This window comes from Oryctolagus cuniculus, chromosome 15 (assembly GCF_964237555.1).
Source record: "Oryctolagus cuniculus chromosome 15, mOryCun1.1, whole genome shotgun sequence".
Classification (NCBI taxonomy): Eukaryota; Metazoa; Chordata; class Mammalia; order Lagomorpha; family Leporidae; genus Oryctolagus; species Oryctolagus cuniculus.
This window is the reverse complement of record NC_091446.1, coordinates 69,957,920-69,982,823: the sequence shown is the minus strand read 5'-3', so window position 1 is coordinate 69,982,823 and position 24,904 is coordinate 69,957,920. Positions and strand designations below refer to the sequence as shown.

General features: G+C 59.3%; 1 protein-coding gene across 4 annotated transcripts in view; it reads right to left on the bottom strand.

Annotated features, from left to right (window-relative positions):
• The window catches only part of ZMIZ1 (zinc finger MIZ-type containing 1), a 214,672-nt gene that overhangs the window by 62,446 nt on the left and 127,322 nt on the right, over positions 1-24,904 (bottom strand). For all 4 annotated transcript variants that reach the window (XM_070057911.1, XM_070057907.1, XM_051831554.2 and 1 more), the window contains one exon: positions 24,772-24,877. In XM_070057911.1, coding sequence (XP_069914012.1) covers positions 24,772-24,877 — 106 coding nt within the window. The remainder of the gene's footprint in view (positions 1-24,771; positions 24,878-24,904) is intronic.

Genomic DNA, 24,904 nt, shown 5'->3' with positions numbered 1-24,904 from the left:
GTATGTATGTATGTATGGCCCGGGATGTGTTGATACCACGTGGCCAGCCCCACACAGAGTTCAGGAAAACCACTCCTGTAAGCTGAGCCGGAATTCAGACTAGAACAGAGCCGAGGTTTATCCCAGAGGGATCCACCTCTGGTGGCACTGCCGGGAAAACCAAAGACAGCCCTGCCGATCGCCCCACCTCGCCTCTCGGATCTCCAGGGGACAGAAAGCTGGGGGTAGGGAAAAGAGAATCCTTGTGTCCTTAGCTCCTGGAACTGGGGACCAAAGGTCCTCTACTTTCCCCAGGTATGTGCCTCCCCTCCCCCAAAGCAAATACTCTCCAAGAGCAGATTTACATAATTAGGAAAACAAATTGTTTTCGAGCATCCTTTCAGCGGCTGCACAGGAAGCCTCCTAGCAGAAGCTGGGGTTTTCACATGCTAATTTCCAGGCCCGCTCCCGGGCTACTGCAGCCCCTCTCCGGCCCACTTGGTTATTAGCCAGTTCTTTTTAGAACCACACGCCCCCGCGTCTGCCGCAGCTCAGGCACTCCAACGAGTGCCGGCTTCAGAAGGGTTTCTCCCCGCTTGCCCCAAGTTCCAACTGCGCTGCTCCAACTTCCAAAGATTGCTCAAAAGCCTGGGGCCCCGAGTCGCCGCTCCACCCCCCCGGGCGCCTGCCTTGATAAGGATCTGCAGCAAAGCAGCCGCAGACAAAGGCGCGCTCCACCTCGGCTCGCCGGCACTCGGGCGAGCTCTTCCAGTGACCTCGCGAGGCGGGCACGGCCCGGGGGACCGGCTCGCGAGGGAGAAGGGCGGGCGTGCGGCGGCCCCTGCGCCGTGGCGCTTTGATGAATGCCCGCCGGCGCTCGGGAGGCCTGGCGGGGAGATCGGCGGCGGCGGCGGCGGGAGGTGGGGGCTTTTCTCGCGGGTGTTGGCACTCCTGCTGCGCCGTGGGCTCTGGTGAGGCGCAGCCGCCCACAGATCAGGGCGCTGCGGCCGGGAGGGATGGGGAACCCACGAAGCCGGCCCTGGGGAGGGCCATGCCCAGGCCCCGCTTGGGGGATGCGGGGGCGGGGCCTCCTCCAGGTCACCTACAGCACCCTGGGCTTCCTGGATGGTGCCCTTACCCTGGGGCCAAGCCATCCAGGATGTAGGTCACCCAGGGGTCACAAGTGGCTCCTGGCTGGGTGGCCCCCTAAAAGGCTTTGTGTCATGGGAGGCCGCGGGGAGAATAGAAGGCAGGACCAGCATACTAAAGGCCAGCTCCCTCTGACCGGGGACAGGCACAGCAGTGAACCCAGAGGTGACTCTCCCGGGCCAGGGGGTTCTGAGTCACAGACCTCAGTCTCCTTCTGGCAAGATCTGCTGACTCAGCGGATCTCAGCAAGGAGCCTAATGACTTGAGAAGTCACCCATGTGAGCTTAAGCCACTGCTGTGGACAGGGAGGCCCTGGATGGTGTCCATCTGAGTCCATGCACACGAGCTCAGGGCTGGGGAGCTGCTTGGGTCATCTCCCTTCTCAGGACGCACCCCAGTGAGTGCAGGGCACAGGGTGGGCTGTCAGTGCACACATGCCCACCACTGGGCAGACCACACCACATAGCAGCAGATGGTTCAGATGGAGGCTCTTGGTGTGGTCCAGCAGGGGCCTGGCGGTCACCCCTGAGAGGGCTGGGCACAAACTCCCAAGTGCCCCAATGACACCGGTTCCTGTGCCCCCTCTCCCTCTTCAGGGCTTCCTGTGCCCCCTCTCCCTCTTCAGGGCTTCTCTGCAGCACGCAAGATGGACAGCGCGGGGCCAATGCAGGCATTCCCACCCTTGGGGACACAGAGCAGGGGGCCCCAGGCTGTCTCCGGGCCTCTCCTCTCGCGGCCTTTATGCAGAGCTCAGGGCTATTGAGCACTTGCTGGTTGCCAGGCACGGTTCCAGCCACTTTCCAGGTATTAACCACACAGCATCCCCACCGATAGGCGCTTCTTGACAGCCAGCGACGGCAAACGGAAGTATTCCTGAAGGAAGTGGCGCGCGGGGCTACTTTGCATCCACAGCCAGCTCCCTATACCTGTGTCCCTAAGGTGGGACTCCCGGAGCCAAGCAAGGAGGGTGCGCACCCAGGTGGCCAGAGGGACGAGCGCTCATGTTGCCTACTCTTCTGTATTCTGCCCAGCACCCCGCATATCACTGCCATGGTTGCTTAGGTTGTTTCCTTTTTAACGTACTAATCATCTACTTGACATTTTGAGTTGCTGAGGGTCCCACTTGGGTGGGAGTCGGGGCCTAGTGTGGAACAGACCTCCACGCCTCTCCAGCCTCCCACCACTGCACCCCACTCCTCCTCCCAGAGTGGTCCCTGGGCAAGACCCCCACCCAGGCTGCACTTCTAGAAGTCTGCATTTGTCTCCTGCCTGAATGCCAGAATTGTTTCATTTTGCAAACACCACCACCAGCCTCTGCCCCACACCTCCACTGGACACCTCCGGGAAGCCCTACTATTGCAGGATTTGCGGAGCCAGGGAAGCTTCCTGCTAGGCTAGAGGAGAGTGGGAGGGGGCTGCAGGTGAGGAGGGGACCCAGGAGACACACACAGAGTGGTCACCGAATGGCTTTGGTCTCTGGAAGTTGCCCGTCACAGGCTGCACACTATTGCTGGCAGGCAGGCTACGGAGCCCCCCTGGGGGCTGGAATGCAGAGGAGAGGGCCTGGGCCAGGCTCCTCTTTGAGCAAAGGGGCAAGAAGGGAGGGGGGGAGGGAGGAGTGCACCTGCACCTGGACTTGGAGGCTGAGGCCCCTGCTGCCTCCTGGGTGAGAAGCCACAGGGTTGGGGGGAGGGGTGTGGACTGTGTCCCCTCGGAAGATGTGGAAGTCTCAAGCCCCGGCACCTGTGACTGTGGCCTTATTTGGAAATAGGAGCTTTGCAGATGATTGAGTAGGATGAGATCATCAGGGTGAGCCCTGGTCCCTTGTGACTGGCGTCCTTACAGGAAGAGGAACTTCAGACATTGAGCCAGACACGCCAGCCCCCTGGGAGAGCATCACGCAGAGCCGACACTGGTCCTGCTGCCGCACAGAAGGGGCCAGCGGGCAGGCAGAGGGGCCTGGCGCAGATGCTGGCGCTGTCACGGGGCCCTGGGCCCTGGTCACACTCTGACCTTGGTCTCCGGAGCGGTGAGGCAGTAAGGGTCGTGGCCCTTTGCTGTACCGGCCCCCACCAAGGAGTGCACAGATGGCCCTATTGAAACCTCAGTCCCTAGCTGTCCTAGCTCAGTGTATGATCTGTGAGCCCCCCTCCCACCCGCCCACCCCGAGACCTGGCCCCTTGTCACCTCTCTGACCCCATTTTCTGCCAGCCCCGCTAGGTTCACCCTGCTTCAGCCACATGGCCTTCCTGCTGCGTACCTGCTAGCCGTACCTCCAGGGGCTTGGCCTCCAATGCTCTTCTCCAGGTGGTCCAGGCTCACCTGTCACCTCCCGCAGGCTTCCCCTCAGTGACACCTCAGTAGGGCAGCCACCCTCAGCCATGCCGACCCCCTCCAAGATGTCCTAAGACTCTGACTTAGCGCCCCCCATGCCATGTGTAATGGGCACATTTCAATGATTTATCTTGTTTAGTGCTATCTCCCTATGGAACAGAGTCTTGTGTCTGTTGCATTGGCGGTATCTAAAATACGCCCAGCAGATTTGCTGGGTGAATGAAACAAGGACCAGCTGCCTGAATGTATGAGGCAGTCAAAGAATGAATGAATGAAATGCACAGTGGCACATCATGGCCTCCCGGGGTCAGCGATGGCCCCGCTGGCCCTGCCCGGATGGACGGGAGCGCAGGGCCCTGGACGCTCACCAGTTCCCTTCCCACTGGCTTCTGGAGTGGCCTTTGAAGCCAAGGGGCAGGCGGCTGGGATGTCTGGGGTTTTATGACTGCTCCCAGGACTCGGCTTTGACAGGGGGCTTCCGGACGGCCCCAGGGTTGGACTCAGGAGCTCACCGCAGCAGCAAGTGCTGTTTCCCTTCCTGCTGGAGCCGCCTGCCTGCCTGGCTGCCCCGCACACCTCCCTGTCTGGCCTGGGGCCGCACAGTTCCCCTTCTGACGCCCAGACAAAGCCGCGCCTGGCCGCCAGGAAGGACGCAGGGGGAGGGAAAGGAGTTGAGGCCACGCACATACTGTGGCTGGGGCTGGGCGGCCAGGCAGGGCCACCCTCTGACCCAGTGTGTCCCAAACCTTGCTGGCCTGGTCTGTTCAGCCCTTTCCCCCACAGAGCCCATCTGGAGTCACCAGTCCAGCACTTGTCTCTCACCTTTCAACGGAGGAAACTGAGGACAGGGGCTCCCTCCAGCCACACAACTAGTAAGTGGTAGGACCTGGGACTCCTGGCTTCTGCCAGGGCTCCGAGCTGTCTCCCCTGGGGCCATGGTCTACCAATTGCAGTGTCAAGGGTACACTCTCCGAGCTGTGACTCGTGGACAGATGCATGGGCTGACCTCTCACCCCCAGCCTCTTCTTCCCAGCGCAGTGCGGGACTCAGGGTACCAGCGGGTGGGATTTGCCCAGGGAAGGGCTGCGCCTTTCAGCTTCTTTCTGCACCGACCGTGGGAGTCGCAGGTGGGGAGGGCCACCAAGGAGAGTGCCTCTGACAGCCAGGGCTGGCAGTGAGCACCTTGTCACCGAGGTGTGTAAGCAGAGGATGGGGACTGGCCACTGGCGGGTGGTGGCTTACAAGGCCCTTCTGCTCTAGGGTGCCAGGACAGGTGCACGGAGAGGAAAGGCGGCTGAGACACATGCCAAGCCCCTCAGTGTGCTCCGGGCAGCCCCGTGGCAGTTTTGTGAATATCCCAAGCCCAAGAACATTCGCCAAGGATGTTTTTATTACCTGGGGCCGCCTTCCCTCCCTCCTGTCCGGACTGTCCTGTGGGAGAAGACCTTCTCCCAGTGCCTGTACAGTCCTGGCCGTTTGTCCCTGGTATCCCCCACCTCCAGGAGAGCTGGACAGGCACAAACGGGCCACGTCCTCGTGCCAGAAGCGGCTATCAGAGCAAGACAAGGAGTGGGGACCTGATGTTGATCTGCAGCACTGAGCTTGGCGAAGCAGCAGCACACGTATGTCTGGGAGGCCAAGTGCCCAGCCCCGTGCATGCTTCCCAGGACGGGCTTGTGGCTTGCTGGGCACTGTCCCTCTCGGGGCCCCACACAGTGAGGATAATGGCTGCAGCTGCTGGGCCTCTCTCTGCCGCCGTGGACACGAGCCTCCCCGAGTCTGGCTGAAGAAGAAGCACTACTGAGCCCACCCCTCCTGAGTCCTGTAAAAGCTGCAGCAGCTGGACACAGATGGGGCCAGGCAGGAGCCAGCAGCAGAATCCTGTCAAGGCACAGGGGCTGCTTCCAAAGTAGCAGATCCCCTGTGGTTCCAAGTTTGCATATTTGTCTGCAGTGTAAAATTCATGGTAGATGGGGCCGGCGCGGTGGCGTAGCAGGTAAAGCCGCCGCTTACAGTGCCGGCATCCCATATGGACACTGGTTCTAGTCCTGGCTGCTCCACTTCCGATCCAGCTCTCTGCTATGGCTTGGGAAAGCAGTGGAAGACGGCCCAAGTCCTTGGGCCCCTGTACCCACGTGGGAGACCCGGAGGAGGCTCCTGACTCCTGGCTTCGGATTGGCGCAGCTCTGGCTGTTGCGGCCAACTGGGGAGTGAACCAACGGATGAAAGACCTCTCTCTCTGCCTCTTCTTCTCTCTCTGTGTAACTCTGACTTTCAAATAAATAAATAAATAAATCTTTTTAAAAATCTCATGGTAGACCATGAGCCCAATAAAGGCAGGGATTTTGTCTGTTTTGTTCACTGTCATGTCTGGTAGCTTGTACATAGCACCTAGCAGGTGTTCAACCAATGTTTGTTGAATGACTAATGGATATTCACAGAACTATTACCCCACAGTGACAGGATTCCAGTTTTACTTTCTTTATAATTTTCTGTATTCCTTGATCATTTCACAAGCAGTGTATTATTCTGTATTTCCATATAATTCCCATAAAACCATTTCCGTGTTGGAATTAATAACTCCAAAAATCTAATACTTCTTCCCCTTGATAGGCCCTGTGTACCACCTTCAGAACCAATAAGCCACAAGCTGAGCACAAAACCACCCTGTGTCACCCGCTGAGCTTCTGAGGCCCAGACTGTGGGCGGTCCAGGGCAGGCAGGGCATGGACAACGGGCACTGCTGGACAGTCTCCATCCCCACTTGCCACACCTGCACCCAGCACACGTCTGTCACCTGCACCAGCCTCCGGATGCTTTCTCTGCCTCAGGCCCCGGGGCCCTTCCACCTGCTCAGGCTTTCTAAAGGCAGATCTGACCCCGCTGCTTGCTTGTCTAACCCTCCCAGCACTCCCCAGGGCTGACAGGATCACGTGCAAGCTTCTTTTTTTTTTTTTGACAGATAGAGTTAGACAGTGAGAGAGAGCGACAGAGAGAAAGGTCTTCCTTCCGTTGGTTCACTTCCCAAATGGCCACTGAGGCCGGCGCCTGCGCTAATCTGAAGCTAGGAGCCAGGTGCTTCTCCTGGTCTCCCATGCGGGTACAGGGCCCAAGCACTTGGGCCATCCTCCACTGCCCTCCCGGGCCACAGCAGAGAGCTGGCCTGGAAGAGGGGCAACCGGGACAGAATCCGGTGCCCCCACCGGGACTAGAACCCGGGGTACTGGCACCGCAGGTGGGGGATTAGCCTAGTGAGCAGTGTCGCTGGCCCTGTGCAAGCTTCTTACTGGCATTCAAGGCCTCCAGGGAGGTGGCTCCTGGAGGCGTCACGCCTGGTCTCCAGGAGGCCCTTCTGTTGCTCCTGGTGCACATTGCTCCTATCTGATGTCCCCAGTGAGTCCCTTAAAAAGACCCACATGCCAATAAAAGTGCTGGGCAGTGGCTGGGTGCAGGAGCAGCTGGGTGGTAGCCAACAGGGCAAATGGCTTTGAACCCAGGGGCGGCAGACAAACTGAGCCCCATTCCCACCTCAACGCCTGCCTGTCAGTCTTGGGGGCTCTTCCAAGGGGATGAAGACCAGGGACCCCTGATGAATTTGAAAGGGAGAGTAAGCCCGGGCCAGTAGCCTGGGTTCAGGTTTTCAGTGAGCGGGAAAAGCCAGTCCTGGGGGTGCAGTGGCCTGGGTGCTTGTGTTCCCCCAACACGCATGGGCTGAAATGGGATTCCCACTGTGAGGTGCAAAGAGGCAGTGCCTTTGGGAGGTGCTGGGTCCCGAAGGGATTGGGGTCCTTATAGAAGAAGCCTGAGGGCGCCCTGTGCCCCTTCTGCATTGTGAGGAAACAGCAGGTGCGAGGAACGGGCCTTCCTGCCCCAGACACTCAGTCCGCCCGCATCTTGCTCTCAGCCTTCCCAGCCTCCAGGACCATGAGCAGTGAATGCCTGTTATCTATAAATCACCCTATCTACAGCATTTTCTTACGGTGGCTCCAAATGTACCAAGACAGGGGCCGAGCAATGCTGCCTCAGTTTCCCCCGCAGGCACGTGGCAACATTCCCCAGGCGTGGTAGGGAGACACAGCTCTGGAAACCAAGCCAAGGCTCCCGCTGCTCCCTGTCAGCAGGAGGTGCCCCCCCGCCCCCCACTCCCAGGGCCCCAGACAGACCTGGGAGTGTGGTATGTAATTGAATTTGGCCTAATTACCTAATTGCACTGAGGAGCGGCGGGTACTGACAGAGGCCTGGGTGTCTGGGGTGGTGGGAAGCCAGGAGCCGAGAGGCAGCCTGCATATTCCCCAGGCATTCACGGAACCAGACCCAGGCACTAGCACCTTCATTCCCTTGTCCCTCAGATCCCTGGAGCCCCGAGGGCAGGTGGTGCTGTGCCCATTCTACAGATGAGGAATCGAGGCTCAGAGGGACGCATCTCGCACATTCCTTCTGGGGCCTTTGCACACGCTCCTCCCCCCGCCCCCCAGAGCACCCTTCCCCTCCTCTTGCACAGCTGGGCTCTTGGGATCATTTCCCAGGGGATGCCTTCCCTAAGCGTCCTAAGCTTTATGATGACTGCATAATCCTTGACTGTAAATTCTGGGTCTTGACCCGACACTCTGTGGCTTTCCTGCCATTTGCTGCCCTGGGCCTTGGGGGTGGGCATCTCATGTGCAAGCAGGATGGTACCGGGGCTGAGCCAGGCATCCCTGCAGGGTTGTGGGGCAAACACATCCTGGGCAGGAGGACTGGAGGTCCATTCTCTGCGAGGCCCTGAGCTGCAGACTTTAGTGACCAGATCTCACCTTTGGGAGATAAAAGGGACCAGCTCTGGGGCCACAGCTCGCAAAGACAGCCCGAACTGGTTGAATCGTGGCCCTGGCCTCACTGGCCCTCCCCTTGCCAGGTCAGCTGTCAGTGCAAATGAGCAAGGCTCACTTACAGAGGGACAAGGATCTGACTGCAAAGTAATGGGTGGAACGGTGCAATTGCAGGCCTCACGAAGAGACTCACCCCGGTCAGCCCAGCTCCTGGGACGCCTCTAGGCCCACATGCATCTGGGGCCTTCTCAGTCCCCTTCCCCCTTCAGGGAGGCAGTCTAACTGGGGACCCAGGTGTGTTGGGTCTGGAGCTGCTTGCCTCTGAATGCTAGCCCTGCCTCTTGCTAGTTGGGTGGCCATGAGCAGGCAATTAACCTCCCTGAGTCCCTGCTTCTTAATATTTTCGCAAAGATCAAAGGGGAGAATGTTTATGCAGTATTTTGTCCAGCATCTGGAACATAGTAAGGACCCAATAAAAGTTAACTCCTTAAGTGAGGAACAGTAGCACAGGTTGAATCCCCCTTGTCCAAAAATGCTTGGGTTCTTAAGCGTTAGATATTTGGGATTTTTTTTTTTTAGAGTTTTGGAATGTTTGCATATACAAATGAGATCTCTTGGAGAGACGGCCCAAATCGAAACACAAAATTCATTTGGGTTTCATATATGCCTTATATACATAATCTGAAGGTTTTTTTTTAAGTTTATTTATTTGAAAGGCAGGGTGACAGAGGTGGGGGTGTGGGGACAGAGAGAGAGATCTTCCACTCACTGTTTCACTTTCCAAATGCCTGCAACAACCAGGGCTGGGCCAGGCCACAGTCAGGAGCCAGGAAGTCCACCTGGGTCCCCGCACGGGTGGCAGGAACCCAAGTACTTGAGCCGGCGTCAGCTGCCTCCCAGGTGCAATAGCAGGAAGCTGGATTGGAAGTGGGGCAGCTGGGACTTACACAGGCACTCGTTTATGGGATGTGGGCCTCCCAAGCTGGTGCTGCACCTGCTGCACCCTCAGAGCGGGGTGCTGTTCAGTGACCGAGACCTGCCGCATGAGGTCAGGTGTGGAACTTTCCACAAGGGGCATCGTGTCAGGGCTCAGAGAGCTTTAGATTTGGAGGACTTCCACCCAAGCACTATAATCACGGCAGTATTTGCAGGCACAGGATGGTGGTCACGGTAGCACTAGCAGTGGCCGTAGCAGCTGCGGCGGGAGTCACGGTACCGGCATCCACAGCGGTACCGGGAGCAGCATCGGCGTTAGGTATTCAATCGTGCCAGCCCTGGCTCCTGCACGAGGAGGGGTGCCGGGAAAAATGTACCCCTCCCTGTGCCAGTCTCTTCTCGGGTAAAAATAGGGCACTGGGCCGAGCGACCCTGAAAAGCTCCCTGCATTTACATTCGTGTCACACTGTAAAAGTAACACGAGTGGTATTTACACTCACTACACACTTCCTGATCTCCCGACATACACTGCCCTCCCGCTTCCCCTCTGCCATCCCTCAGCGGCCCCCCTCTTTCCAGGGATCTTTCCTCCACCCCCCGTTGTGCTGGGTCTGTCGCTGGGGTGCAGCCAGCAGGTACCGAGTCTGTACTACACACAGCTTCTCCCTCTCTATCCATTTAACCTCCAACACAGACAACCCTGGGTGGGAAGAACTGTTAGTCCCATTTCTTGATACAACAGCCGAGGCTCAGAGAGGTTAGGCCACTTCCCTTAAGCCTCTCAGCTCCAGAGGCAAGAATAGGAGGCCAGTCCACGGCAGCCGGCCTCCCCAGCCTCTCTGTATACTGTGCTTTCGCCTCTCAGCAGTCACGGGTCCATCTCTCCCTGCTTGGTTAAGTGCAATGCTCCCACTGGCCACGGAGAGCCAGCTCTCGGCCAGCACGGGGTCTTCCACAAGCAGCGGCTGGAAGCATTGAAAACCACCACCTTCTTGCAGAATCGAGGCCTGGGCGGTTCTGAGCGTGTGCTGGGGGCTCCCTGGGCAGTGGCAGCCCTGTTGGGGAGCAGGGTGCTCCCATCCTCCCAACTATGCTTCTCTGTCCCTATGCCATCTTTGTGTCGCCTGGCTGGTTGTGTGACATACAAGTGCTAAGGCAGCCCTTTCCGCCTAAGGTGGGGACTCAGGGCCAGACCCCTGACACCCATCTGTAGCCCTACTGACCTCCAGGGGCCACCTGGGCACCCCGTGCCCTCTCTTTGGGGGGAAGCATCTTTCTCTTTCTTCTCTGTCCATAGCTCTCTTTCCATTTAGATGGGAGGAGAATCAGACTCAGGGGTCCTGTCCTCAGGGGTGGGCACGCAGCTCTCTCCCTGGGAACCACTGAGGCGCCTGTGCTTCCGCCATCAGCCCGCGGCCAAGGGCAGGGGCACCTCCACTGCGCCCAGCAGCGCTCAGCTTCCCCGGGAGCTCAAGAGCACGGCACTCTCCCGCGGGCTCCCATCCTTTCTCTTCCAAGCCCGGTTTATACAGACACGGGCCCCTCGCCTCCCGGGCTCCTGGCAGACGCTTAATTGGGAGGAAGTGATTCTAAACATCTGGGGCGCACATCTGAGAGTAGGCTCACGACCACACGGAGCCTGCAGGAAACGGGGATCTATGCAATTATGTCACTTCCTCAGCAGAGGGAGCCCAGAGGGGGCAGAGCTGAACAGCCACAGGCACGGCTGGGGGCGCAGACGGGGTGGGGGGCGCAGCTCGCCCTCTGGATGATGGTCCTGGGGCCCAGAGCAAAGGCTGCGGGGGACTCCCGGGCAGAGCTGGGCTGCAGCCAGCGGCACCAGTGGTACAGGGTGCTGTGGGCCCAAGGGGGGAGAGGTGAGACAAAGGGAATGAGAGCGGGAGGCGGAGAGAGGGAGGGAAGGAGAAAGGAGACAGGGAGAGGGAGAGAGGGGCAGAGAGGCAGAAAGCGGCTTCGCTCAGCTCAGAAACAGGCCTCCCCTGGCAACTGGCCTGGGAGCGCAGAATCTCTGCCCCCTCCCCATCCCACCCCACCCTGACCTCCAGGGAGCAGACCCTGTGTGGATCTCAGCCCAGCCCCTTCCCCAGCCGTGTGACACTGGGCATGGGACTTAACCTCTCTGAGTCTGGGTGTCAAGGGGCTCACCTGCGTGCTGTCATGACCTCCAACCTGCCTTTCATTTGTCTAACCCAGTGCTGGCTGCAAATAGCCGGTCGGGAATGACTGGCTTGGGGGCGGGGGTTCCACATACTGCCTCCCACCACCCCCGCCCCCAGTTCCCCACTGGGTGGACACTGTGTCCTACACAAGTCCCCGGCCAGCCTGGGCCTGTGAGCTCCTGGAGGACACAGACCATCTTCAGGATTCCTAAGTGCTCATCACAGAGTCTGCACATAATAGGTACCCAGGCGCTTGGGCTGCACTCAGCTTATCCTCTGCACCGACTTTCTCCTGTCATTATAATTATGTGCCTGCTTGAGAGACAGACGCCTAATTCCACCCCGCTTCCCCCAGTAATTCCTGTTTCCTGCTAGAGACAATAGTGTCTCTTCATCCCAAACAGGTGAGACTGGGTCCAGTGGAATTCCTGACAGGAGCCCAGCCCCAGGCAGGGTTTCCCACCTGGCCAGCCTCAACACGCCAGCAGCAAGGAAAGCCACTGGCCAGGGTTCCCAAGCTCTGGATTCTGCTTCTTCCCTGGGCCCAGAAACGACAAAGGCAGCTGGCACAGCCACAAAGGCTCCGCTTCCTTGCCGCCACCTGCCTGGCCACCACCCCGTCCCCAGGGAGGGGAACTGCCACCCTGCACAGCTTCTACTGCAAAACACAAACACCTGGTTGCCTGGGCAGCACCTTGCCAGGGTGACGTGAGCCAGATGGTCCCTTGGGAGACAGCTGGGTTGCCACAGAAACAGAATTGCTGTCACTCCAGCCGGGAGACCCGGATTCTAGATCCTCTGGATCCTGAGCTTGGAGAAGTGACAGGATTTGCATCAAGTCACACACAGCAAGCGGACTGCACAGCAGGAGCTGTTATGCATGGAGCCCCTTGGAGAGGGCAGCCTGTGTTATGGACTTTGAATCCATCATTGCGGGAGAGGCTGGAAGGCGAGATCAGGATGACGTAGAGCATGGAGGTGGCAGAGCTGAGCCGGGGAACGTGCGCTGACGGGGAAGTCTCAGCACGGACCAACTGCCCTCCGCTGCCCACACTTTAGTTTCCAGTTCCGAGCTCTCCGTGTCCTGGCACCAGTCCCATCCCAGGAGCTGGCAGAGGCAAGCAGGGGCTGAGACCCACAGCTTCCAGAGCCTATCCCAACGTCTAGCCCTCGCTGCGCTGTGCACGCTGACACGGGCAGCTCCGGCTGGACATGAGGGCAGGGGTGTGTTGGCCAGGGCCTTCCTGCCTGCTCCTGCAGGCCAGCTGGGTCCTAGGGATGGGCGAGGGGCATACACAGTGGGTCTGGTGCAGGCAGTGATCGAGAGAAGGCGCGGCCAGGCAGGACTAGAAGGAGCCTGGGCAGGCCAGGTCTACACCCCCCTTCCAAACATTCACCCTTTCAGAGCCACCTACCCACACATCGCTCCAACTTTGTTACAAACGATCTGAGCTACTGTGGACAAAAGAGTAACTCCTGCAAGCATCAGTTTCCCAATCGACAATATGGGTTGGGTCGTCACGAGGACCAGCACCGAGGCCCATAAAATACTCAGCGTGGTGCTGGGCCTGAAGAAAGAGCTCACCAAACAGTGCTTTCTCTCCCTGCTGCCTGTCGGTAAAGAGTTCTGGGAGGGACCGGAGCCATGGCATAGTGGGTAAAGCCGCCGCCTGCACTGCTGGTATCCCATATGGGCACCAGTTCAAGTCCTGGTTGCTCCACTTCCAATCCAGATCTCTGCTATGGCCTGGGAAAGCAGTGGAGGATGGCCCAAGTGCTTGGGCCCTGCACCCACATGGGAGACTGGCGAGAAGCTCCTGGCTTCTGGCTTTGGATCAGCACAGCTCCGGCCATTGCGGCTGTTTGGGGAGTGAACCAACAGATGGAAGATCTCTCTCTCTCTCTCTCTCTCTCTCTCTCTCTCCCCACCCCCTGTAACTGCCTTTCAAATAATAAATAAATAAATAAAAAATCTTAAAAACCAAATCAAAACAAAAAATTTGAGTTCTGGGAGGGATGGCTGGGAAGATCTGGTGAGACACAGGCCTTCAAACTCCCCTTGCCCCGGGTACACACAGGGAATGCTGGCCCTGTCCAGCCCCCTGCAGCCGGCTCTCTGCCAACTCTCCTGTAGGCGGCCTGGCTCTCCTTGGAGGCAACGGAGATGTGTGCTTCATCCCATGTAAACCTCTGCTGTCTTGGAGATGGTCAAGGGCTTCCGGCTCCGGAGCCTCCCCCTGAGGAAGGGGCTGTGTCCTGCCCCAGGTCCCAGGGTCCCACTCAGCTTCCGCTTACTTGGGGGTGGCCAAGGCTGGTGTTTACCTTGACCCTACTGAGCGCCATGTTTTCCAGAGCCTGGGTTCTCTGTCACCTGCAGGAATGAGAGACGCCAGGCCCTCCTCTACACACTGCACCTGTGTGAACTCATTTTGCATCCATGCCACAGGCAACAGTATCACCCCCTTTTATCAGAGGAGGGAGCCATGGCACAGAGAGGTTAGGGGACTTCTCCAAGGCCACAGAGCTGAGTAGCATTCACACCCAGACTGCTCCAAAACCCACACTCCCAATTCCTTTTCTTCTCAATTAAACAGCTCAATAATTCTGAGAAAAATTATGGGAAATTGGAGCCGATGGAAGTTCTCTGCTGCTCATCCCCCGTGGGACAGGAGTGCGGAATGAGATCAAAGACGGGAGGGTGCCTAAGCTCCCAGCAAGGACACATCAAGGTCACTCAATACTTCCACCTGCAAGTCGCTCAGGGGAGACGGACAGCTCACTTGAGTCATTAGCGTGTTCTCCCCAGGACTTCCTTTAAACCTGCTGGGAAAGAGCAGGGGGCAGCTGATGGCTTCAGGTCAGATTCGCACAACGTGGCTTAATTCTGGCGCCCTCCAGCCAGGTGGCATTGGTCAGGTTACTCGCTCCTTCTCAGCCTTGGTTTTCTCATCTGGGAAATGCAGTGGACACGGTGCCTGGGCTCATCACGAGACCCATGCGTTTGCTGTATCATGGCTGTAAGCGGCTAAAAATCAGATTTTCTTCCTAAGGCAGGTGCCCTTACAGGCCTGCGCTGGCCCTATCCATGTAAACAGGCAACACTGATGAACCACACCATCCTTAATTCCTGTCTGGGAATTTCTAAGGCTGTGGCTAGCAATGCCAGCTGAAAAAAAGTCCCATAACCAACTCGTCCACTTCCTGCCAAGCCCCCGCTCCATTTCACTCTCACGCCCTCCAATCCCTTGAAATCCCTCCTCTGGGGGCGAGAATGCTAAGCTGCATCTTAAAACCAAAGCTCGGGCTTCCTTAATCCTCTTACCTGGCTCTCTCTCTGCAGAATTAATTGTCGCCGATGGCTTTATTAAGTTCATGGCATTCGGGGCACCCCGGGGCAGTGGCGGGGGAGCCATTTGGGCAGGACCTCTGTCCCGGGTGCAACTTCTGAGAGGCAGCCCTGTGCCTGCCTGGGGACGACCCCAGGCCTCTGTATCTGCAGAGAGGCGTCTCAGAGCTTTCGGGGACACCCTGGCAACTGTGCAGAGCCAGGCCCGCCATGGCCAAAGCTCTGGCCCCACCGCGGCCCTCACTGAGTCCACCTGTCCACCTCCCAGGGCCTCTGTATCTTTCTAAAAATGGGACTGAGGCTGCTGGCGTTGGGGGGGGGGACTCATGGGGCTGGCGATGGAAGGCGGGTGCAGGGCTGTCCCATGTGACACTCGCTACTTTCCAACCACACGAGCCCGGCCTGTGTGTGTTACACTTGCACAACAGTCTGCCCCGTGCTTGGTGTGCCATGAGCCTGGACCCTGGCGCTAACCATGCTGGCCCTAAAAATTCCTGTTTTGGTGCTTGCTTTGGCAGCACACAGGCTAAAAATTCCTGCTTCTTCTTCTTTTTTTTTTTTTTTTAACTTTCAGAGGAATTCTTACTCCCACGACCTCGTCTTTCCTCCTGTAGCCCTGGAATGGTGTAGATGCCCCAGATGGCGGAAGAAACTGATGCTGGGCAGGACACAGCCTCCTCCTCCGGGCTCCCGGAGCCTCCAGGGGGACTGACCTGGGCAGGACCAGGTCCCAGGTGCCCACAGCAGGGAACGTGCTCAAGGGCGACACTTGGCGCTGACCATGGCCCTGCCCCACCTCATTTCCTCTACAGTAGCCAATGCTGGTTTTTTTGTTTTTTTTTTTTTTTTTTTTTGCTTTTCTGACACAAGCAATTGCAAACTCTCCACCCCCAAAGATTTATTTATTTTGGAAGAGTTACAGAGACTGAGGGAGACACACACACACACACGAGAGAGAGAGAGAGAGAGAGAGAGAGGGAGAGAGAGAGAGGGAGAGAGAGAGAGAGGTCTTCCACCCTGTGGTTTAGTCCCCAGATGGCCAGTGCTGGGCCGTGCTGGGCCAGGCTGAAGCCAAGAGTCTGGAACTCCATCCAGGTCGCCCTCGTGGGTGGCAGGGGCCCAAGCACTGGGGCCATCTTCCACTGCTTTTCCCAGGTCATTACAGGAAGCTGGGTTGGCATTGGGGCAGACAGGACTCGAACCAGTGCCCATCTAGGATGCTGGCATAACAGGCAGTGGCTTAACTCGCTACACCACATGTCCCCAGTCCTGGGATGCTGCAACTTCCAAGAGGAGAGGCTCCGTTTGGTGTGTACTGGTCTTTGACCCTTCTCTGAAGGCCCTCAGAGATGCCCTTCTAATGGGCAGAGAACAGGATCAGGCCCCAGCCACTGAGCAGGCACCTGCAGCTCCACACCGAGACGGGGCAGGCTCCCGTTTTGATTTTGCCGGTTTCTGAACGCGGCAGGGGAGACTGGTCTGCCAGTTATGGGAGCGATACAATTTCCTTTGAAAATTCCCCTATGGAAGCTAAGCGGGTAAAGATACCAGAATTCCACTCATCAGCTAAGCAGGTGCGCAGGACAGCGGGGAGGGGAGGGCGGGGTGGCAAGGCCTGGTTGCCGCAAGTGCAGTGGGGGCCTCCTCACACACCTTTGCCCACAGAGTACACCCGACTGCCTGCACATCCTCTGCCTGTGTGTAGGGCCACGTCCGAAGCTGGAGGGTTTGTCCACTCTGATCGTGCGCCCACCCACGGAGCTCTCAACCAACAAAGGCCAGGGGAGGGGGTGCTTAATGGGTGCCCTCCAGGAAGCCGAGAGGACACATTCCACTGGGTCCCACGTGCCCACAGCAGGGAACGTGCTCAACTGGCACCCTCGGCATGGACCGCTGCCCTTCCCCCTCTCATTTCCACCACTTCTCTGTCCCACACAGGTGACTAGTACCAGCACCGCCCCTGCAGGCTTTGCGTCATGGAGCTCTGAATTCAGACACACACCAGCAGCCTGGCCGCCCCTACAGCGGCCCCTGTCCCCACCAGGAAGCTACAGCAGGGGGCTCTGAGGCCCCAGTCAGAGAAGCTGGCCCACTTTGGGAGGCTTCTAAGCTGCCTACTATGGTCTTAGCCGGCAAGCCCCCTCCCCGCCGTGGGCTGGTGGCTTCTGCTCTGTGCGCTATCTCATTTTGCACAGGCCTGGAATGCAGATACCATTGGGCTGGGCCTCAGGCTTCAGTGTCCTTGAACTCCTTGGCTTTTTTTTTTTTTGGTGGGGGAGGGGTGCAAAGAGGACAGCGCTGAGCTAATCCTGGGGCGGAGAGGGAGATAGGAAGAGTGGCCTCCGAACAAGCAGAGGCCTGTTGCCGGAGCAGGCCGCGCCAGAGAAACTGCTGAGCCAGCCAGGAGACAGGCGCGAGCCTCCCTCCACCCCTGCCAGCCCCAAGCAAGCTTGGAAGAAACCCACAGCGACTGCGGCTGCTTCTGCTTGAAAGCAGAAGACAGGGCCCCCGCAGAAAGTGTGGGAAACAATGCAAGGTGTCCCAGCCGCACCCCGTCAGGGTACTGCCTCCTGTTTGCTGTGCCTCCAACAGACAGGTTCTGTTTCTGCCCTTGGCTGAGCCCGCATGGAACACACCACTCTGCCACCCTTCTGTGACGCTACCACCGTGTCCCAAGCATTTCCACGCGGTCCTACGTCTCTGCAGACCTTGTCTGTAAGGATAGACTCAGCCCCCATGCACTGAGCCTGGAAGATGTTTCCACATCTGCCCTCTCTCATTCTTGGCTGGGCACTGCCCCTCCCCACTGTCCAGGCTGGCACCCCAGGGACCGGCCAGCCACCCCTCCTCCAACCCCCAGGCCTGGGAACAGTGCTGTGGCCACAAACCCCATCACGTGGGCCCCTGCCATTGAGAGGTCACCCCAGGTCTCTTCCCTCAGGGCCACTGCTCCACAACGGGCCCCCAAGAGGCCACTCAGAAAAGCAGTGGGCTCCAATCTGCACCCCCGGAAGCCAGTCCTGCTGCCAGCATGAAGCCACGGGGGTCTGTCCCTCCCCCAGCAGAGCGTCTCCGGGCATGCTGGTAAGAGCCCCAGCGGCCTGTCCCACAGCTGTGAGTGGGCAGGAGGTAGCTGCACAGACAGGTTTCGTCCACTACACAGATCTGACCTCCAGCCGGTTCCCAGGGGCCCGGTGCTGAAATCCAGGGCCCTTAGCTGGGGGACCTGACCTGCAGCGGAGACAGCCGAGCTGGAAGGAGAAGCCAAGTCCTGCCCCCACATCTGAGCTCAGCAGAGCTGGGGTGTGGGGGCGGGGCGGCATCCAGGAGGAAGTCTCTCCTGGCCTTGGAAAGGTGCCCCAGCCTGCCAGGCAGCCTGGCATTTCAAGGGCAAGGGCCCGCCCGCCTGCTGTCTCTGGGGAAGCCAGCAGCCGGTAACAAATCCCCTGCAATTGGCACCCACCAATCCCGCCTGCTCACTGGGCAGCCGTGAGCCATTTTTCACGCAGAGCTGCACACAGCTTTGTCTCAGAGAGACAGCTCTGGCAGGGTGTCCCTGAGTGAGGCCATTTGTCCTCCCGGTGACGGGAAGGCGGAGGCACAGAGGGGTGGGAGGGAGGCATGAAGGTGGAGACAGGAGCCAGGCTGGGGAGAGGCCAGCAAGGTCCTCACAACCATGGGGGGTCTGAAGCCCCCCCCTCCCCACGCGGCCAGGTGGCAACAGGACTCGCTCTCAGAGACAAAGGGAAAAGGTAGCTTAGGGCCTCCCGCCTCTGGCCTGAGCAGCCCAGGGTAGAAGCAGGGGAACGGACCTGGCCAGCCTCTGATCCCTCTGACTGACCCCAGCAGCGCCCAGGGGTCAAGGTCTGCCACTCAACTTGCTGCAGAAGCCCCTGGGACTGAGAGCCCCAGTGAGGGACCCGGCCTCTCCTAAACCCCTCCTCTGTGGACAGCAGGGAGGGGGCGGGCAGGGACACTCTGGGGCGGCTGGGGGGCCAGAACAGCCGCCCGTCAGCTGCCGACACCCTGGGGGGAATGCAGCCTGAGGGCTCAGGCTGCTGTGCTGGGATGAGAGGGTATCCTTGGGGCAGAGGTCAGAACCACACAAGCCCACAGACTCCAGCTGCTTTCCAACTGCGGGGGATGTGGTGATGTAAGACAAGAGGGAGGGGGAAGGAGGGCACTGGGAACCCAGCATCCGCCTCGGGGGAAGCTGACTTGACCTGGCTGGTGGTAGGGCTGTGGGTCCAAGGCTCCTACTGAAAGCAAACCAGGCATTTGATGTGACAGCGCCATCTCCCCCACAGCAAATGTGAGCAATTAATATGCATTTTAAACAACCACAGACTTCTGGGGCCACCTCCACCGCCCAGGTGCCAGGTCCCATGTGAGGACCCTCACCCTCCGCTTGCCTTGAGGAAGACTGGCCTCCTCCTCCGTGGTTTCGGAGGGTTTGCCTCTTCCAGCCCTGCCCGGTCCCTGAGTTCTGGGCTTCCTTCTGCTGGCTCCTCCCTCAGGACACCCCAGAGGCCTCTCATACTTTCTGGCGGCTCTACATTTTGATTTTGCCAACAGCACTCTGTCAGAGCCCAGAGCCACCAGTGACCCACCTTGGGGAGACAGGAAGGCAGTGGGCACCCTAGGCGTCTCCCTTAGCTCTGCTCCTGGAGGGCTCCCCACAGATGGCAGCGTCCCCACCTCTCCAAGACCACTGTTTTATCCTGCCGCTGGCTGCTCACAGGGTTCAGCTGAGGCCATACAGATCTGTGCACGCAGGGGACAGTAGCCGAGGCATCCAAAGGGCCTTCGGGACCGGGACACGAAGACTGCCTGGTGTTGGGCGCCCACGCAGCCTGCGCGCGTGGGAGCGCAGTGAAAAGGGGCGGACATCTCGGCGCTGGCTGCCAAGCCATTGGGGGCTAGCACGGTGGCGGGGCTGACCATCAGGGGAGGCCCCCGGGTGTGGGCTGGGCTGGTGACCTTCTGCAGGGGGCGGGGAGGCCGCGGCAAGGCTCCCGGGAGCCTCCCGCAGAGGAGCTGGCCGGCGTGCGCGCGGCGGCGCGTGCTCCCGTGCGCTTGCGTGTGCGCGCACAGAGGCTAAAGGCTGCGCCAGAACAAAGAGCTGGGGGCTGGGTATCGGAGGGGCGCACGTGGAGGCGCCTGCCTGGGCGGCTGCGGCAGCGTCTCGGCTGCGCTCCCGCTCCTGCGCGCTCCCCGCTCCTGCCTCCCGCACACGCGGCCGCACAGCCCGCGCGGCTCTGCCCGGCCGGCTCCTGAGCCGCGTGCGTGCCCAACCCGGCCCGCCGCCAGCGCGCCTGACAAAGCACCTCTCCCCTACTCGCCACCGGCATGAGCTCATCCTGCCCGCCCGCCCGCCCGCCCGCCGCCTGCGCCTGCCCGGCCTGGCCTCCGCACTGGAGAGGGAAAGGGACGGGAGGAGGTGTGGGGGCGGGGCACACACACACACACAAACACACACAGAGCCGTGTACACACACACCCCCGCGCCTCCGCCACACACAGACACGCACAGTACAACCTGCACACTCAGCCAAACACCCCACACAGACATGCACACCACACACATAACCGGGCACACCCCCCTCACACTACCCAGCATGCACACCACACACAGCCACGCGCTCCCCCAGCCACACCCCCCAACACAGAAACACAAACCAGTGCACAGCGCTCAGACGGGTCCCACACCCAGCCATGCACACCCTGCTACAGCTGCACACCCCATACAGCCACAGTCACACGTACAGACACGTGTAGACACATGCAAGTACACAGTTAAAACCTGCACACACAGGCACATGCACACAGATACCACACACAGCCCCATCTCTCTCTCTCACACACACACACATACACACACACACATACGGGGATGCACAGCACATGCACTGCACGCAGCCACGGGTACCAGGCACGTGTGTACACACACACCACATACACAGCCATGGGGAGAAAGGGTGAGACAGAGAGAAACCCAGAAAGACAGAGGAAGCAAGAGATGGACAAGGGCAGTGGGAAGGGATGGATGGAGAGAGACGGACACTAGGGACCCTCTCAGAGCAAGGAGGAGGCACTGCACCAGCAAGTCAGAGAGCTTCGGCCCAGGTAGGCAGAGAGCGCCAGGTGGGGGGCGAGGCCTCAGCCCACTGCACTTGTGCAGAGCGGCTGAGCGCTTCACCTGCAGATGCCTGGCTGAGCGGGGCCATGGGCTGGGCGTTGCCTGCCCGGTGACCGCTAAGACGCATGCACACCTGTGGCCAGGCGTCCAGGTTTCTGCTGGTTCCACGCCATCCACACAGAGGGGCTGGCGCCCTGTGCGTCCATGCTCAGTGCATCCCTGCCTCCCCACCTCATGTGGCCCTCAGGGCGACTGGAGCTTCCCCCCCTAACCCCCGTCAGACTGACACCTGCCCTTCCAGAAGATGGCCAGGCAGGGAGGGGCCTACGACCCGGAGCCCTGAGCCCATCCTTCTTGGGGAGCAGCTGTTGCTGCCAACAGGGGTTTGATTCCTAAGAAGGGAATCCATGTGATGCCCAACCCACTGTACTGCTGTACCTCAGTATTCTCAGCTGCAGAATGGGAATACTGAGAACTCATCACCCTGTCATTTAATGGCAGCACGCATGCGAGAGGGCTCTGTAGAGAGCTGTGCACCACTGGCCGTGTGGACAGGGAGAACGAATCGTTTGGATCAGGAGAAGCAGTAATGCTGAGATGGCGCTCAGAGGAGCCCCAGGCCCTGCCTGGGCACAGTGAAGGGCTCTCCCACAGGGGCTCCTGGTGCCCTGGGCAGGAGAACAGGGCCCCCCACAACACCCGCTCTGCAGCCAGCGGGGCTGGGGTAGGCAGAGGCTGGGCTTGGAATCAGGAGGCCAGAGTTCAACTTGCTGCATGGCCCAGGCAAGTCTCAGGACCCCGTGAGCATCAGCTTCCTCATCTATGACGGAATACCCGATGTCTCACCACACTGGGCACTGCGACAGAACACAGACCCCTGCCAGCATACGCCGGCCGGCCAGGCACGGGCTGCAGAGGCCCCTGAGTGGGGGCCGCACAGGCGGCTGAGCCGCTCCTCCAGCGGGGAGCCACTGGGCTGCTGCAAGGTCCCTCTGGCCTCCTTCTCTCCCTCCGGCTGTGCTTTCTGTCTCTTGGTTCCGCCTCGGAAATGTCCCCATCTCATCACTCCAGTCTTGTCTTCCTGGCCCAGCCACCATCGTCCTCACCCACCCAGACCTCCCTAGGATCTGCCAATTGGCCCCCCGCCCCCACGCTTGCTCCCCGCGCAGCCTGTTCTGCTTTGGCGGACAGAGCAGTCTGCGTACAATGAGAATTTAGCCATGTTCCCGTGACTTTGGGACAAAGACTGCAAACTTCAGGACTGGCCCCGCGTGGTCAGGGGCTGCTGCCGCTCCAGCCTCACCACGGCCACACGTGCCCCGCCTCTGGGCTCCAGCACCACTGCCTGTCTCAGCTCAGATGACAATCGACCTCCACTTGCAGCCCAGCGTCTGCACAGGCCGCTCCCTTGACCTGCAGAGAAGCGCTGATTCCTTTCCATCACCTCCTCACTCTTGCTCAACCTGCAGATCCCAAGGAAGCCTTCCTCCCCAGAGCACTCTGCCCAGCCCCCACCCCCCAAAACAGCAACACTTCCACAGCGTCCGCGACTGTGCCCAGCACTTCCATCCATGCACAGGTGCACACACCTATAATCGCCTGATCAGTGCTTTTCTCTATCTCCAGACCAGGGGCCCTGTGCTGGAGCCGGTCACAGGTGGGCCTTACAAGCCGTCTGTAGCCCACCACAGGCCCTCGGCAGCAAAAGCTCTTGGACCCTGGCTCTAGGCTGCAAGTGTCCTGAGCCAGGACCCGCTCTGTTTTGCGCCCCCTGGGAATTGCTTGCAGCCCTGGCAGGTACCCGCTCACAGCACTCAAGAGATATGGGACGCTTTGAAAAGCAGCAGCCGGTAAGCTGTCAATGTTGCGTTAACTTCAGTTATCACTACAACTGCACGCCCCCCTCAGGAATAGAGGTTCGCTGGTAGGTAATTCAGTACCACGGCCATCTCCCAACGTGGGCTGGCCCGGCGGGAGCTCCTGGTCCACAGAACCCTCACAGCCCTTTTTGTAAGTGAAGCTATACACTCATACAAGGGGAGGTGTGCACCCCAGCCAAGAGATCCCGCGGTGAGCAGGTTTACAGAAACGCGTTGTGAGACGCCCTGTCAATGCGTTCACAGAGGATGCTCCCGGATGCAGAACAGGAGCTGATGGGGCAGTGCTGGGACAGCCCCATCGCACACCGCAGGGCCCGGAGCCCACTCCCTGCTCTGCTTCCCATCCAGCTCCCTGCTAATGTACCTGGGAGGCAGCAGAGGATGGCCCGAGAGTCTGGCTTGGGCTTCTGCCACCCACGTGGGAGACTCGATGGAGCTCCTGGCCCAGCCCTGGCTGCTGTGGCCATTTGGGGAGTGAACCAGTGGATGGAACATTCTCTTTCTGCCTCTCTCCCGCTTACTGCCCCTCCTCTTACTTGCAAATAAATGAATACATAAATAATAAACTGATTGTTAAATTCTGTGAACATGTCTCCTTGGGAAAAAATGGAATAAAAAGCTAAGTTTATTTTGGTGAAAAAAAGTTTTTAACCGTATGCATAGTTTTTGTGTGCTGTGCATTGCCATGATTTTTTTTTTTTTTTGACAGGCAGAGTTAGACAATGAGAAGAGAGAGAGACAGAGAAAAAAAGGTCTTCCTTCCATTGGTTCACCCCCTAAATGACCACCACGGCTGGCGCCCTGCACCGATCCAAAGCCAGGAGTCAGGTGCTTCCTCCTGGTCTCCCATGCGGGTGCAGGGCCCAGGGACTCAGGCCATCCTCCACTGCCTTCCCAGGCCACAGCAGAGCACCGGACTGGAAGAGGAGCAACCGGGACAGAATCCAGCGCCCCAACTGGGACTAGAACCCGGTGTGCCGGCGCCGCAGGCGGAGGATTAGCCTAATGAGCCACGGCGCTGGCCATGCCATGATGATATTTTATCTTCAAATTTATGCACCAAAATAAACTCATCAGTGAGTTCCATTTTCCATGAACTCTCTGAAGTAAGCTTGTATTTTAATACACAGGAAATGACTTTTTTTTTCTCTTCCAATTTCTTTCTCTGACTTAATGAAGAATATCCACACTAAGAAACTGGGCTGGGCCCTCTGTATTTCTGGGGCTTGCCAGCACCCCAGCAAGGTGGGTCTCCTGACTGTGTCTGCCTTCCCAAACAGGTACACCAGGGCACAGAGATGACACCTCAGCAGGTGACCGGGCGGGACTCTCACGCGTGTGCCGGGCTTAACGCTTGCCCTGCACCTGCTGCCTAAGCAGGTCTATGAGGACGGGGGCAGGTGGAAAACTGTGGTGTCTGGGGCTTCGAACCTCACAGGCAGGATGCTCCTGCGCCTCTGTGGGCCCCGCCAAATGTCGGATCGGGGGCCTCACGCGATGACACAGCTGCCAAGAACGCCCTGGATGGACGATGACTTTTTGTTCTCATTCTGTGTTTTATTTTAAATAAAAGGCCCCCCACCCCGCCCCCCGCCTTGAATGACTGAGCGAACGCAGCGGCGCATCCGGGTTAGTTGTCACTGCTGACTCCGGAGCCCCGGCCGGGGCTGCACTCCCAGCTCTGCTGCCTTCCAGCTGTGTGCCCTCGGGAGGTCATCTCACCTCCCTGGGTCTGCTTCCCCACCTGTGAACTGGGGGTCACTGTGGTGATGGAATGAGACCGCGGGTGCTGCCCTGAGCACAGTGCCTGTTGCTGGGCCTCCAGACAGACTCTCGCGGGCCTGAGGTACCCCCTCCGTGCCAGGAGAGCTCCGCTGTGGGCCCCAGTCTGTCTGGTGGCCCCCGCTACTCCTCCCTGGAGGCTCACGCACACCTGGATAAAGCAAGGCGCCCGCGGGTTTAGAGTCCAGTCCCCGCCCCACCTCTCCAGGACATCCGTGGAGTCCCGGACGGACACCTACCAGCAGACTTGGGAGTGAACTTGTCCCGGTTGGCGGCACACACAGCCAGCAGTCTGTAGCCGAGGTCCAGGTCGAACCCTTGCTGGGCGGCCACGCGGCTGACCACCTGGCGGCAAGAGGGGACGAAGGGCAA